A 16,919-nucleotide genomic window follows, 5' to 3' on the forward strand; every position below is an offset into this window, starting at 1 on the left:
ACAGTGATGAACAACTAGACTTGAGGTTCCACCCAAACCTTGACATTCACACAACTGCAAGCAGATTGAAGGGATGTTCTAAGCGCAACGGTCAAGTGTAAACAGAAAACAAAAATGTACTTGATATTTTGTTGATACTTTACAAATTTAATATGACATTATCCAGGAGGTTAATTCTGATTTACTTAAACCTTGATAGGTTACGCATGAAAGAAGAATTATGCCCCCGTTTTTCAACCTCAATATTCCTCAAAATGCCAAGCTAATAAAATTGCTTAAATTAGTCCCGACAGCCTGGTGTAAGTCTTCTGCCAAATAAAAATTAGGTTCTGTATTAAATCAACCCCATACTGATGTAATCCAAAAGTATGGAAAGTATGAAAGTGGTCATGCGATTAATTTTAAAATGCCAAAGGTCTGGGGTTTCTCTCTCTCTCCCTTTCTCTCTCTCTCTCTCTCTCTCTCTCTCTCTCTCTCGCGAAAATGAATGCAGTGTTTATTTTATTTTAGCTATGACACTCTCCATAAATGGCTTTGTGCCACCCAAGCTATCAGAATCACCCAGGCGCATTCTAGAATGTTCTCAGTGGACACACGAACCCCAGAATCCCAGCCTGGGCACCTGACCACAATCTGATTGCGGGCTATCACGATGATTGCAGCACGGAATTTATGGAGTCAATCGACAGACTCATGTTTCATGCAAAACACCAAGGACTCAAAAGAGCAGCATCCACTGGCGGGACGAATTCCGAATGGATGAAAAACTCCAAACTGCCCCGAATCATAACCTTCGTTACCTATGCTGTGTCATGGAGCAAATTCAATTTTTTTCCGTAACGCTAAGTGGTTCCGGGCGACCTGATTATAAGGGTAGGAAGGGTTCTGCTGAGAATATTATACAAGGCGGACCGCTGATGAGAGATGGCACTAACAGGGGGATTAAGCTGGGACACACTCTCCCCATTGTTACCCCTTAACTGAAAATGTTAAACCCATTTGTCAGAGGGGGAATTACCGTGTAACAGACCATATATTCACAAGCGCCCATCCAGTGTCTCCTCTCCGGCACCGCAATCATATGTTTCTCGGCGCGGCTCATCAGAACCAGATGGGCCGCGGTGTCTTCCAGCGGCATCCGTTTTTACGACACCCCGCGGATTTTGTCACCGTGTGGTTTCTGGCACTGGCCTTGCGGGCCCATATCTCCATTTCACAAAAAAAAATTTAAAAAAAATCAGGTCCAAAAGCAGCCGCTCTGTTTTTCATAGATTCGGGGGGGGAAAAAAAAAGCACCTCTGCATCATGACCAACAGAGATGCCTCGTTGATACACTGAGGTCAACTGTGGTTCTGCTTAAGATCCACCTGACCCCAGAACGTTCCTACAGGGAAGTACCCCTCCCCCACCCATAATCCAGGGTGATTTAACAGAACTCATAAACCGCGATGATAACCAATCAACATAAACCTCGATGCAGTCAGAAAGAAAGAATTTGTGGTGCAAAGTGAGAATGTGCCGTTTGGGGCTCCGCAAGTTTTCTGTAGGTCGGGTTATTAAATGTTAACTATTCCTGGAAAGGAAACCTGTACATTCACAACAAATTCAAACCAAGGCGAGCAGGAGGCAGGCCCTGTGTTTGACTAAATCTCACGGTGTTAGCGATGATAGATTGTCCAGCCGTCTGGCCATGTTCTGTTATTAATGTTGACTACTTATCATTATTTAAATGAAGGCTGTGGTGGCATAATTTTACTTTTTTTGCTTTTAGCTGAACTGTTTTTAATCGCCTTCCTGCTGTCTTCTTTAACACGTGGGCGGGAGGGTAATTCAACTAATGCCCGGTTCAAACCACAAGATGGCCTCTCCATTCTCGGTTCTTAGGATGCTGCGAGTAAGGTTTTCTCTCTTCCCCCCCAGGCCACGCTCCTCTGGAGCAAGTCGGCGAGAGTCATGCCATGAAAAACGAGCAGAGCTAATAAAACGCCGCGGACGGCGAACGCGATCTGACAGGACGAGCAGGAGCGGCGGGATTCGCGGGCCGCCATTGATGTGGCGTGACGGAGCCCACTTGAGAGCGGCTGTGATCTTACCAACATACACAGGCTGCCCGCGCACGCCGACGACGACCCAGAGGGCCGAGCGGCGCCTGGAGACCCAGGGGCAGGGCGAGTCGACCGCACTGGCCCCCATGCTACCGCCGCCAGGGCTCCGATGGTTTGCGGCCGCCACCGGAGAAGGTTCCAGAAGGAGGGAATGGGCGAGCGGCGGAGAACGAGAGTGAGAGAGGAGCACATGAAAGGATCCCTTGCGGCCAAATCTGGAAAAGGGTTCAAGGACGCCGAGAGGGGCTGGCCGGGGCTGCCAAGACGGAGGGGGGTGCGTGTGATTGAAGACGCAGGAGAATGCAGTGGCGGTCGCTCACGGGGTACCTCAGAAAAGCGTGGTTTCAGGGTTAAATCGCAGAACATGCTCACACATTAAGATTTATCTGATCCGGCATAACAAGAGAAGGAGCCACTCTGTTTATAATAGACCCAGAGTAAAACAATATCCAGCGCTGTCTGTCTCTTTTATCCAATTCCAGTTAAAAGTGCAAATCGGGCGCCAAGTGATTATAAATGAACTTTTTTTTTTCCCCAAAGTGGGGCCGGTTCCCCAGGCCACAGGGACAGAGACAGGGCACGTGTGTGTGTGTGTGTGTGTGTGTGATTGCTCATGACCCCCAAGTGCAGGGACAGAGACAGTGCACGTGTGTGTGTGTGTGTGTGTGTGCGTTATTGCTCATGACCCCCAAGTGCTGAAAAGTAAATTTGGCCGTGCACGGTGGTAAAATAAATACAGTCTCATTTCTCCAAGCTGGAAGCTCTCATTTGTAGGGACAGCACAGAAGATGCACTGCACCCTTCTGACGTGTACGTTTTACTAAATAAACCTAACAAAAAAAAAATCCACCATTTGATTTGATGTTATTTTAATATCAGCAGGATTAAAGGGCCTTCTTGGGACTTTCTGCGCACGCATAAACAAAAACGGTCCTTCGCATTAGTTTCAATATTCACCATCATTCTGCCAAAACGCAGGCAGGGAACTCAAAACACTAATGGGATAATGATGTGTGGGTTCAAAGCTGTTTTTAAGACATTATCCAAATACGAAATGCTGCAGAACCCCGCTTTTATGTGCAAATTACATTAGCCGTCTACGGGAGGTGAGGGGATGAGCTAAAATCAGTATCACCCACTAGCGAGGTGCCATTACTTCAGATCATTCCATGTAGATACCATTAAGATAATACTGTTCTCTTTTTGACTGGTTACTTCATAATTAACATATGCTCATCCCCTCAAAATACTACCTGTTTAAGGGAAAGATAAAATAATAGTCTATTATATCCCATATTTCTGCATTTTATTATGAAAATGTAAAGCTTTGAAGAAGAAAATGTATGAATATTATGAATATATATAACCATACAATCACACGACCTCGTAAATGAATGTGTCACCTGGAGGAAATTTTGCAAAGCTTTTCCTGCTACATAAACAAACATGACCAGCCAGCCATGCACTTACCCATCTATCAATATTAGAAAGAAATCAGATGTCAGATGTCTCGTTTGTAAATATCTTATGTTCTTATACCTGCAAAGGCTTGAGCCTAAAACCAGGACAAATCTGGCATGTCACCTTCATTTCTTAAATCACAAAGGCGTCTTTATGACAACCATCCTTCCTAGTCCCTCATTTCAATGGCTACCCAAATTCAACAGGGGTCTTTCCAAATTAGCAGGGATGGGAAGTTCAGGTCCAGAAAGTACAAATCCAGACCAGTTTTGTTTCAACCAACCAGTTTAGTATAAAGTCTCACAGTGACAGACTACTCTGAACTGGGTCCTTGAAACAAAACCTTAGTCTGGATTTGTACTTTCTGGACCTGAACTTTCCACCTCTGCAAATTAGCAGCAGAACCTGCAGAATTCAATTCAACTGTTGAGCAACATACTATGAAACATTAGTCTCGACACATTAATCAAATACTTTCCATTTGTTACCATGACACCTAAATGGTAAAACGATCAATGTGCGATTATTTCACTTTCTCCAAGCTGTTGCTAGTTTTTGTTTAAAATTTAACAGGGCAGCTACTTTTGTATATTTAACAGGATAAGATATGTACAGGCGTATAAACATCACTTTCTCTCTCACAGGGAAAATGGCAGTAGCTCTGTTGAAAGGCACGATATTTCTCGTCCAAACTGTTGAATAATACTATTCACATAGGCAGCATTCCCACGTGCACTGAAATTGGAGTTAAACAACTGGAAAATGTGTTGTTGTTTTTTTTTACACTGCTTTTCTTATGCATAACGAAAAAACGTAATTCTGCACATCCTCCAGCAAAAAAAAATCAACTGCAAAAAAAAAAACCAATAAGAAGGTACAAACTGGTTGACAAGCAGCTGCTATGTGACTGTGAACCACTGGCTGACACTGCAGAGTATCCCTGGGGGGAAGCAGAGATGATTACCTGACAGTGGAAAATATAGTCCGGTGTGGTCTTTTTGAACTTCATGTTCCACACCAGGGCAACACCATCAGGGTCATGGGGAGCTCCTTCGTTGTTGTTGTAGGACGCCACCATCAGTTCAGGGTACTGGGTATGCGGGGGAGGGTTTACTCAAACTTGAGGAGTGGGTATAATGGTACTCATTCAGCATATATACTCAAAAAGGGCTGAACAAATACGTGGAAAATGTAAGATTGATAGGAGGGGCCTCACCTGTGGAGACCAGTCCAGACAGGTGACCACTCGATGCCGGGACCAGTGCTCATCATAGAACAGGCGGTTGAAGGACAGGTTAGATCCAGCCTGAATGTCCCTGAGTGTTGAGCAGTGATTTAATTTATTATTGTGACTTGGATGGACTGAGTCTTTAAAAATTTAAAGGAATTGTTAGAAAAGTCACTGCTGTGTGCAAGGAAGGTATTCTAGGGCAGTGTTTCCCAACCCGGTCCCAGTGGGGAGCAAAACGTGGACTGACTAAGGGTCCCTGAGGACGGGGATGGGAAACAGTGCTCTAAGAGAGTAATCATGGTGGGAGGACATGGGAGACGGCAGGGCAGCTGAGTAGGGTGAGCCATTAAAGAACTACTACCTATAATTCTTAGGCTCTTTATATTGGCTCCATAGGCAGATTTCATCAACACAGGAAGCCAGGCTTGACATAGTACTTCTCATATTCCCAAGGCAGTTAACTCCCCCCATCAGGAAAATCCCCATCCCCTCTGACAGGGCCCTTCCCATCCCAACACAGCCCCCCCTCATGTCACAGCCTAAGCCCTCCTGCATCCATCCCCAACACAACCCCCCCCCCCCAAAAAGCTGCACTCTAACTAGCCCCGCCCCTAACGGCATAGTCCTACCCCAGATGACACAGTCCCGCCTCTCATAACAAAGCTCCGCCCAACCCCCTGTGGCATCAACCTCACCCCTCCTTATCATCCAGGTCACGGCCGCTATAGTCGAAAAAGATATCGGAGTCCTCAGCCAGCGCCCGCTCCATGACACGGATGGTGCAGTCGAAGAAGATGAGGAACTCGTCCGAGTGGAGCATCTGCTGTTTCTCCTCTTCGGTCAGCTCCCTGGGGGGTGCTGGACGGCACACAGGTCACATACAGGCACGTGGGGCAAAAGGCAGGATGTACAGCCAACTCTGGTTTCCTCTGGACCACTTAACCAGAACAACTGCAGTAAATTATCTAATCTAAGTACACTTTCAGATTCGCTTTATTCCCAAATTATCTACTGCAGGTAACATTTTAATATATAAGCCCCTCTTAAAACATGCATGCAGTCTGGGTAAAGCACTGACGTAAATCTGTCATGTAGATCATTTGTTTTCTCTATTGCCAATTGAAATTAGCAAAAAAAATCTAAAAGTCTTCATTGCTTTTATTCATTGTTTGTGTTCCACATTTTAAAAGTTGGCATTTCCAGCTATGTGAGAGTTTGAGAGGCCGTGACAGAGTTAAAACAGACACAAAGGAGGCAGACCAGAAGCGTGATGGTCGGGGAAATGGTAAAACCATGGGGAAGATAATGAGTAAATATATAAATAAACACAGAGGGCTCTCGGCGTCTTCTGTGATCGCGATCAGGTCGCAAAATGCAGGGGTTTTGATGTGATTCGGCCCAATTTTCGGCAGAGCTCTGAGAAGACCCCCCCCTTTGATCTCGGCTCCTTGATTTGTGCTGCCTATTCCGACGGCTCGTGAGGAAGACAAAGGGCTGATCAAAGTGTTTTCCAGAGTCCGAGTTAAAGCCAGCAAGGTCTGATAGAAGCCCATTGACAAAGCTTTATTCTGCGCAGAAGTTCTTTACTATATGCTCACACAAAGAGCCCACTCTGCAGAGGCTTTGAAGTCGGGACGGAGGTCAAGTGACACATTTTTAATCAGCCTTGACCCAGAATGCCAGCGACCGATAAGGCAGATCGGGCACAAAGATCGGAGTCCCGTGCCACAGGTCACACGTGAGCAACCGCTCGTCACGGAAGCCGCTGAGGGATGAAACGGGGGCCGGGGGCAGGGCGGGGGGATCGGACTGGTTTCGTGTGGCACCGCTAAGAGTACGACAGCGGTTCCTTGGTGGGTGGGACCTGCTGGGGGGGGAGAGAGACAGTCATCGCTATCAACAACGATCTAATTTTCTTTATTGCGGAGTGAGAAATACCAGAAGGTCACCGTCAGGTCTCAGTGCCCGGATCTCGGTCTTGCCCTACTGACCCTGTACGTTTCGAGTCATAACTGTGATCAGAATCACTAAAGAGCCCGTGAAGCCTATGGTCTCGTCACTCCCATCCCAGGAGACGACGATGGAGATAATACTGAGGATCTGGCCAGCATCCTGGCTACAAGCCGTTATCATACTTACCGTCATCATTTCCAGAATTTAACAATATATATTAAAACACTTCAGCTATGATTTCTATATACCAGGCATTTCCTGTACAAAGGAGTTCGATAGCTGTATGATAACGTCTAAAAATGCGAAACGTATACAAAATAGTAGGTGAAAATAATATTTTAGGTCGAAAATCTGTTCAGCAGTGATTATTAGACAATGCAGGGTTGTCAGCAAACACACAGCAAAAAGACTGTTGTTCGACCAGCGCTTGATAATATAGATATGAAAATATAAAAGACCCCAGAACAGCACTGAAAGAATTTCGTAATTTACTGCGCGCTCCGGGTAAATGTCGATACGCTTAAAAGTCACGAACAAAAGCGGCCCATAAGAGCCAGGCTCTCTGCCTACTTGACATGCAGGGTCATGCCGCAGAAGGCTTTCCTGCAATAATGAGCAACCAACAGAGCCGAATATGGCCGTTTTGGGCTCGGGGCTCAGCGGGAAGCTACGCGTCGACCCCACCTTCCACCATGCCTCCGCCAGTGAGTCACCAGCGTCATTACAGAAGCCCGTCGCCTGACAGCACCTGCCCTGTCAGGCCACACCTGGGGAGAACTTTCCAGAAGGGCCTCCATCTCTATCCAAAGCGCTTAATGTCGAGCAGCATGGCTGCTTAACTAACCCTAACCCTAACCCTAACCCTATCCAAAGTGCTTAATGTCGAGCAGCATGGCTGCTTAACCAACATGAACCCCGTAAGGATGGAGAACCTGTTGATCCTTGATGGACCAAGCAGGCAATCAAGTCATCAGTGATGGGGCTGAAATGTCAGTTCTAGCTGAATTCAACATACGCTGCTGCTGCCAGCACTGGGCCAGCACTGTGGTTTCGTGTTTCGCGCTAACAGGCGTGTTAGCGAGAGCTGACAGACTCTATGACTTTTTGGATGGTTTCAAGGGTCACTCAGTGCCCTTCTTTACCTTCCTTTGCCTCCTGTTTCCCTTCTTCCTCCCGAGGCTCCGGCACAAGCTGCGGGGCCGGCTCCAAGATCTCCTCATCTTCATCTTCGTCTGAGGACAAAACAGAGGAGGTGCTTAACCAGAACAACAACCTTTTTTAATCAAACAGCGATTCTAATGTGCTTGGAGATTTCAAGCTAGTCCCAGATAAAGTGAGCGATGAGTCACCTTGGCTTGTAGCGTGACACTTGCATTTGCCCTGTCAGTGTAAGGCAGGGCTGGGGGCACAATTATGTAAATATAAATACAATGTCGCAATGCATAATATGATGGGAGCGAAGTGTGAGTGAGCTCAACAGCACCAGCCGGCACACATACAGTTTAGGGAAGCCCTTCCCCAGTGAAAACACAGGCACAGTGGGAGGCACCAGCAAACACCTGCCCCCTCCACTGGCAGTGTTAAACACCTGCCCCCTCCACTGGCAGTGTTTTGGTAACCCACCCCATACACACATGGACCCCCCTGACCCCCCAGCTGCAGATAGAGCAGAGAGCCGCCTCCCATAGGCACCTGCTGCCATGCTGCGACGGCCCCACAACGCGGCTCTCTGTGGGAGCCCCCTCCCCCCCTCCCTGACCCCCCGCCCCCCCTCTCTGACCCTCTGCCGGAGGTTAAGTGGCTGGGACCAGCCAGACAGCGCTCCGCGGCTCCCGGCAGGAAATGACTCCATCGCAGCAGGCGTGTGGAATCACGCTCAGAATGCCTCCCGCCGTCGTCACGCCAGCACAGCGTGGGATCAAAGCCCGCCGCCGCGTCCGGGGCCGAGCCTGACCCAACACATGAGCCTCAGGATGCATGTGCTTCACCACGACTAAGCCCGTGTCACAGCGCAGCCATCCGTCTTATTTACACATTTTACATGTGACCAAAAACTGACTGAAGCGTCGCCCAGTGATCAGCTGGGAAATGGTACAGAACAAATCTCACAGCAGTTTGACATGATCAGTGAGGTTTAGCCTAAAGTATATTAACGCCACATGACCCGTATAAAGTGTGGCCCTCAGGGCGCTGCCTGTGGGGCCTCATACTGTAATTTTATATGTCTGACTCACTCCCCTGACGCCGCCCCCCCCCTACTGATGCAATGGCCTTGACCCCGATCACCAGCGGTTACTGCCTCAGCGGCCCAGAGCTTGAGGCCGGCCCGGACCGGCAGAGCCAGGGATCATGCGGGCCGGCCGTCCAGCACGACTCCCCCACAAGCTCCGCGGCGCCCCGGCGAGGGATGCACCTTGTGTGTGTGTGTGTGTGTGGGGGGGGGGGACAGAGCCCCACACAAAAAAAGGAGGAACCCCATAATATTCCTCTGGAAGGGCGGAAAATAGAATATAAATTATAACGCGGTGCTTGGTGTTCCAGCTGTCAGCCAAGCTACCAAGAAAACCGCCTATTGTGCCGGCGGGGACGGGGGGGCGGCTGTGGGTGGAATATATCTCGGTGTTCCAAGCCTCCAACTCCGTTCTGTGGAGGAGAACCTTGGCTTGACCTCACGTGACCCCCCTCCTTCCCTCCACCCGCTCCGTCGGGGGGGGGGGGGGAGGGGGCTGTCAGCGGCTTGGCCGGGAAATCCGTGGAGCAGGCGACACTGTGCCGATTGCGGACAAACAGCCCGGCATTCAAAGCGCGGCTCTCGCTGTGGACCAGACCTCCTCAGTAAGTCATTTTACATAGTTTTTTTCGATGATTATTTCATTCTCTCATACAGGTCGGATATCAAAGGCGCTTCTAGAGAGTGACGGTTCCAAACGCGAGGGCTGAGGACAGACACCGAAATGAAAAGAGACTGAGCCATAATCCTCCCCCCCCACTGGTGTTCATTTCGTCCAGAGCTGGGGAGGGTGCTCTTCCTCCACATGGCGCTTAATAAGAACGACTCCACGGGACGAGACATTAAGCAGGAGGGAGCGAGGGATGTGGTGCTTAAGTGCCCCCTCCCCGCCGCCACAGCAGTAATGACATGCACCCGTCCCGGAGTGGCTTTTCACCTCGCAGGCTTCCACACTCCAGCAGGCACATTCCCAAAGCGCGCCCACCAGATGCCAGCAGTGCCAATCCCAAAGCTCGCCCAATCTCACACTGGAAGTGCCAAACCCAAAGTGTGCCCGCCTCATACTGCCAGTGCTATCCCAAAGTGTGCCCGCCTCACAATGGCCTCCATGTCCCAGCATAGACACGATAAAACCAGGAGTTTAAATGCCACTGTACAGCAGCTTAATTCCCCCCCCATATTTATTTGGTGAGGGTACGTGGCCTACTGGAGGTGTCCCCCAGCTCACAGTCTCAGTGGGGCGGCAAGCGCTGGGGAGGCAGTCACCAAAAGTACAGTGGAATCCGTTTATAGTGATTGCGTCTAAGTGAAATTGATCACTATAAGCAGACGATCATTATAACCATTTTTTTCCCTTTTTCTTTTCAAGCCGATTACCATCTAATTGACATTTGTATATTTATTACATTTATACAAGGTAAAATGGACAGCATCACTATTTGCAGAATTTTATTGACTCTTTCAATACACAGTATAGCTGTTTCAAATGCTTTTCAAATGACAGTACTGTACAAATTAAATTACTGAACTATGTAGAATTCAAATACGCTATAAGACCACAGCGCCGGCGGCATCTGCATGTCCTGCATGTCCTGCATGCCTGTTGAGCGGATACATATAGCCGCTGTTTGTATTTTTTAGCGCAGGTACTTGGGCTCTGTGGCCGGTTGTCACGTGTGCTTTTAACTGTGGTTGTACTCGATTCCTGCCTGATCCTTGTGTCTGGGCCATTGTGTAATTACCCTCCGTGTGTGTGCCTTACTGTCCTTAGTGTAACTTCCCCGTGTTTCCCTGTCATTCATGGCTTTCGTGTTATTGTTGCTTGTTGTGTGGTCCCTTTAAGGAGAAGCGTAAAGAACAACTTTCGTGTCGGTCTGCCTTTCGTCGTTTTCATTCGCTGCTACGATTCCTTGGTCTGCTCGGTGCTTCAAAACAGTACAATATTGCACCTGAAATACAGCTTATTGTAGTTTCGCCGTTGCATCTCGGTGGCTCGTTTTTGGCAGTTTATCATAAGCTTTGAAGAGCTTATATTTGTCACTGTCATGTTTTCTGTGCACGCAGCATTAGCCTCAGGTAGCTAGCCAGAAGCAGTCGGGTTACCACAAGGCAAAGTAGGCTTATCAAAAAAAAGTTTAAAAATAAATAGCGTAGTTTTTATTTTTTCCGTATGCTGTCATGTATAAAAGACCCAAAATGAATACTGTAAGCGGACTACTTAATTGATTACTATAAGTGAATTATTACGCAATATGTGTACAGGAATGATACTGTCCCAAATTTTTTGATCCATATAAGCGGGTTCCACTGTATTAACCCGGGGGAGGGGAGCAGGGAACGGAACAACCCAGCGTGGGACAGACTGTTCATAAAGTGTCCCAAGCGCGCCAGATCGCGAGGGCTGTCCGTGGGTGCAAGAGACTGAGGAGCCCATCGACAGTGTCCCCCATGTCCCCGGAAGATGGAGGCTGACAGAGACCGGGGGTGGGGGGCGGTCGGAGCAGAAGAGGGCGAGTCGGGCGGAGGTCTCCAGGTTCTTTCATCTCCTGTTTCATTACGCCCCACTCCTGAGCTGCTGCAGGCATTCTGGCCGGGCATGGAGCTGATTAGGTGGAGATCTCCTCCTGGAAGTGGCTGCGGGGGCACTCCTCCCTGTTTCTGCGGCACAGGGGCGGGCCGGGATATGAGCTGAGGTTCAGGGTGCGGGGGAAGGGGGGAGGGGCGGGGTTTCTGTGAAGGGAGACGGATGGGCTCCCTCAACCCCCTGAGACATGGGCCCCCCTGAGCCATGAAAGGCAGCACACGCTCGCGGATGGGGGGGGCGGCAGGGTGACGGGGGGGGTTTCGAGACGGCCGGGGCTGAGCGGCCTGCAGACCACAACACAGACGCAAGGCTTCTGAGTGGGAGGGTGGACCCCGCCGACTTGAAAGGGGTTCAGATGCAGCCCCGGCGTGACACCCCTCGCCTGGAAAACAGCGATTAACCATCAGTCCCACATCCTGAATGCGAGCAATCCGTCCGAAGACAGTCCTACTTCCTGCCAAACAGCACCGCTTCCCATGTCTTTAACTGCTAAGATCACTGTTCTCCATGTGCATAAATGGGAAACTCTGGCAGCCGATGCGCTCCTGTCTTCCCAGTACAGTCAGCCATAATTAGGCCATTTATTAATATTTAGTAACATTTCTGTTAAAGCACAATAATGCCAGCATCTTGACATAAATTCCCCACCTGGCTGGATTTAAAACACCACAGACCGGCATGACCTCGGTCTGGAAGATGGGGAACACGCTGACCGCCGCAAATCCGCTGCGCTCTTTTGCATGTTTAACAGTCTTGAACTTGCGACAATTAGGGGTCACTCACAATTGACCCCTGATGTCGGGGCATGGAGATGCCCCAGTGGGGCAGCTGCAAGGGACTGAAAAGGCGTATTGTATGCGGAAAACGCGCCACACACTCTGCCGTGTGCAGCCTGTGCGCCGTCCCGCCAGGGCCGCTAACCATCTACCAAATGAGCAAAATAAAGGGGGGTGTGACTCAGAGATGGGTCATCCACATGTGGCCACAGGGAGAGGCCCTGCTTGCAAAGTGGGTAAAACTGTTTAATCAAACAGATACTTCTACTCGCTTCCAAAAATAAAGAAGAAAAAAAAAATCATATCCAGTGAAATCCAGTGAGATCCAGTGCCACGGGTTAAATAAATCATGGCATTATGATACAAAGATCACCAGCTACCACCCTTTGTAAACAACCCTGATTAGGTCTGAACCAAACGGCAAACTAAAACCGGAAATTGCTTTGGAGACGTCATGAAAACTGACTACGAATCCGGCGGCTGCATGTAATTCCAGAGGGAGCCACAGGGGGCAGAACGTGGGGAACCCCACATGAGAAGCCCTGAAAGTAACCATTATGAATCAGAGCCTCTCTGTCTATGGATATTTAAACAAGAAAGCCTCAAAACAGAGGATATATTTCCTTCAGTTGCTCGTTCATCAAACATATATTCCAGCAATGGGGACTGGAGTAATCTCTCAGCTGCATGGCAGTTTATTGTTAATTCACTGCCAGAGATGTTTTAGTAACTCTGTAACATTGCCAAAGATGGCGGCTTCTGTACGGCCCAGTGCTTCCTGCAGCACTAGCGAAGTGCCGACTGTACCGAGGCTGCCAGCTGAGCAGCATGCCGGGGAGCCGCTGGGCGGACAGGCGGCCGATCAAACCGTTCAACATAAACACTCATGCAGTCGCAGTCCCGGAAAAAAAATATGTAACGTAAAAGGAGAACCATGCATCGTAAATATTTCCAGCTGACCTAATGACTGACGCTACAGAGCTCTCCAAAGCACCGGCTTCCTTTCAGCCGAGTCCTTCAAAATTATCGAGAGCAGCAAAGGCACAGCTCCTATCTTTGCCCCCGAAAGGCCGCAGGAGGGGCCGGCCCTCCCCCGGGACGCAAGGAACGCTCCTGGGTCTGGAAAAATGCACTGGGTGGAGATAAAGACAGGGCTCTTTGCTTTGAGCCCAGATAGCCGCCGCGCCATGCGGGTAACGACGCAGGAAATTCCTTACATTTCGAGAAGGTTCTTGTCAGATTGGACCGGCCCTCCGACACAAGTATAACCTAAAGTAAAAAAAAAAAAAATCTATCAGCTAAACTTGTGAATCCAGCAGAAAACTGGACCTTAAACTGTGCACTGAAAACAATGAAAGTTGGGTTTTAATACAAAAATATATTAATTTTACTACATAGAAAATGGCATTTTTTGTGTTTTATTTTTTGTTTCTTTTATTCTGACTCACCGAATTATGCCAAACAATCCTAAAACATAACAAAGTGAATTCCAAAACGGTGAAATAATGCTAATTGAATATTGCCATTATTAACCTTAGAGGGGAACCCACAGAGTTCCCATGCTGTAATAAAGCAGGACGGTGCCACGGGGCCGAGCCTGCCGTCTGGTGCCAGCAGACCTGGAACGCGCCCAGCGCCGCTCCATCTAGCCAGCCGCGCGGCGCGGGGCGTCATTCATGATCTCAGACTTTCCGAGAGCGCGCACATGCTTCCGAGAGGCGGCTACGCGGACACACCCGTTACCTGTTTAGCGCCAAGCGACGAATGCAATCCCAAAGCGCACCCGCCTCACCCTGGCCTGCAAGATCTTGTCATGTCTACATATTCAGACGTAGCATCCAATAGCTTTCTACTATTTATTCTATATACGTTTCTTACCCATTATTCTAATTTATCCTTTTGTTAGCATTGAAAAAGATCTTAATTACATTATTCGAGCAAGAATTTTTTAATGTCTAACGCTTCTTTGTCAAACTGAAGCATTCAGCGTCAGACATTTAGAAAGATAATTCTGGTGCATGGATTAAAAAAAATCTAATTAATTTCGAAACTCATAACTTGCTTTATTATCATATTTTTATAATATCGGATATTAGTGGGAAATTGGAGGTTTTACTAGGGACGCGCTTTTTCACCAATAAGACAGTTACGCAAAGTATTACTACACGCATTGTTGACGATGCCAAGTAACAAAGCAGTGAGTGTGGTTCGCCTGCCCCCTGCTGGTAAATATTAACATTGCCACAATTCGTTAAACAAATTACTTCGGGTAGTTAATAGAAAAATTAGAACAACCGGGCTACAGAATTATATGCAGTGGTTTGAAACTCATTTAAAACGTTGATTTCATATTATCCTTGAGAGAAAATGCACACCCTTGTGAATTAGATAAATTCTCAATGCTCTTAAAGATCCTGGGTTTCCACCTGGGACCAAGTGTCACCCAGAATCTTTAGAGCTGCGGTACAACCAGAGAAATCATAGCTTTGTCAGACAAAGCACAGGAGGAGAAAGGTTCACGAGAGGCCCGTGACAGACCACCCAAGCAAACAGCCCAAACTCACTCAAAGTGTTTGGCCTAAATGTGAACATGTAGCCCTCAGGTTCACCATCGAACAAAAAAGAAAAGAAAAAAAAAAACGACTGAAACAGTATTCTGTTAGATTTTCAACACACATCACATGGCAGATATTATTGTACTCTAAGGGCTGTATGGATTTGCCAATAAAAGCCTCATGTATCTTATTATAAAGTGGTATAAAAGAGGCAAATTGCAATCATCTGGGTTCCACTTGGCATGGCTTTCCAACTGTGAGAAACTTTTTTCTTCCAATATCATTTTTTTTTATTGTTTTGACTGACATCCCATTTCGATCCTAACCACTGGGGACCAGGAGGCTTTCTTTGTGCCTGAAATCAGAGTTGACTCTCTCCTTCCGAGAGCGATGAAACTCAAGCTTACTGCGAGCGATTAATCCTGACGGCAGGATCAAAGGCAGGCCAGACGTGACGGGACCCCGGGGCCGATGTGAAGCGAGTGGCGCGAGCGGACGCGGCCCGGGGAGGGGGGGGGTGGGGGCGTCCTTGCCCTCTCGGTGCCTTGGAGACGGGATCCTGTCTGGCTCGCATTGTTGGGTGAACGCTGACACCTACAGCCGGTTGTGGTGTGGTAGACCGGGGGTGATCTGGAAAATCGTGCTGCTCCCAAGCGCTTCCATATGTGCCCCCCTCCCCCCGACTCAGGAGTGAGGGAGGGGGCCCACACAGACTCACCGGTGGCTCCGAGGGGCATGTGTATGGTGGTCGGCTGCTCAGATGCGAGGGAGAGATAGGGCGGCCATTACATGTGGAGCATCAGCCACGCTGCGGCCTGGGGCCACAGATAAACTCCCTGCTCTGACTCACCGCCATTAAGCGCCTTTAACTCGTCACTTTGACTCCCATTGTGTTGCCCCTTTGAGCTGTCTAGCTCACAGTTTAGCACTAATCATATTCTATTACGAATCCTGCCCCCATCTTATGCCTGCGTTAGTAGCAAGTGTGAAAAATATGGCAATGCTAATACTAAAAGCTAGATGTGGTATTATGTCCTACAAATCCTGTTGGACCAAACTGCTCCAACATAGCCAGTAAACACTGGGCACCAAATTGGTTTTTTCCCCATGTTGTGCAACTAGAGGAATTTCAGCTGCAGGAGATACAGCCTGTCCACTTATTACCATATGTGCAGGTTACTAAAGAAAGAGGTTTTAATAAAGCAAATAATAAATGAATCATTTCTAGAAATAAATTAAGGAGAAGGTGAAAGGATTCAGAAACACTGAGAACATTTGGTAAAATGGAGATGGGAGGTTGTTCAGACCCCAGAGACCTTGGGGTATTAAATACTCCCTCATCCAAAGAAGCCTCTCTCTGGAGGTGGATAGTTGAGTAAAAAACACAAAGTACTACACTGGTTGGTTGAAACAAAATCTTGGTCTGGATTTTTAATTTCTGGACCTGAACTGTCCACCTCTTTCTCAGTCCTTGATGTAGTCATCATTTAGATTTGATTTTCTTGTTTAAAAAAAAAAAAACTAAGATCTCAGTAATTAAGAGGAACGCGTTTGGTCGAAACTTCTTTAGTACAATCAATTTAATCAGATCGTCTGGTTTAGTGCCCCAAGAGACGTTTAATTTCTACATCTGATATATCGACCGAGAGCGCATTGCTGCGCTATTACATCAGAACAACCGGCCCTGTGATTGATGCATTTCCTTATATGAGCAGGGCGACGAGAAACGTACATACTGAGAAATGCGCACATACCAAAGCATTACCCGACGGCTTCGGCCCAGAGATTACGAAACAAGTTTTACAATCGAAAGCGTACGGCTTTGGTTGTAAAACACGATCCAACCCCAAATTAACGAATCAAATTAATGGGCTGGAAAAGCCCCAGATAATTCCCCGTTTTTACTTTTTTTTTTTTTTTTTGTTTTCCAGAAGCTTCATTAAAGTGCGGTAACGATTCTGGGAGTGTTCAATAATTCCTTGCAGATTAGCACTTAAGACCGTGTTTTCTTGCAATTACGAGCC

At 48.0% G+C, this 16,919-nt stretch overlaps 1 protein-coding gene across 5 annotated transcripts in view; it reads right to left on the reverse strand.

The window, feature by feature from the left end:
* The window catches only part of LOC111843906 (cytoplasmic dynein 1 intermediate chain 1), a 45,833-nt gene that overhangs the window by 15,224 nt on the left and 13,690 nt on the right, over positions 1 to 16,919 (reverse strand). For all 5 annotated transcript variants that reach the window (XM_072706103.1, XM_072706102.1, XM_072706101.1 and 2 more), the window contains 4 exons: positions 7,893 to 7,982; positions 5,493 to 5,655; positions 4,783 to 4,882; positions 4,531 to 4,656 (listed from right to left, as the gene is read on the reverse strand). In XM_072706103.1, coding sequence (XP_072562204.1) covers positions 4,531 to 4,656; positions 4,783 to 4,882; positions 5,493 to 5,655; positions 7,893 to 7,982 — 479 coding nt within the window. The remainder of the gene's footprint in view (positions 1 to 4,530; positions 4,657 to 4,782; positions 4,883 to 5,492; positions 5,656 to 7,892; positions 7,983 to 16,919) is intronic.

This window comes from Paramormyrops kingsleyae, chromosome 23 (assembly GCF_048594095.1).
Source record: "Paramormyrops kingsleyae isolate MSU_618 chromosome 23, PKINGS_0.4, whole genome shotgun sequence".
Lineage (NCBI taxonomy): Eukaryota > Metazoa > Chordata > Actinopteri > Osteoglossiformes > Mormyridae > Paramormyrops > Paramormyrops kingsleyae.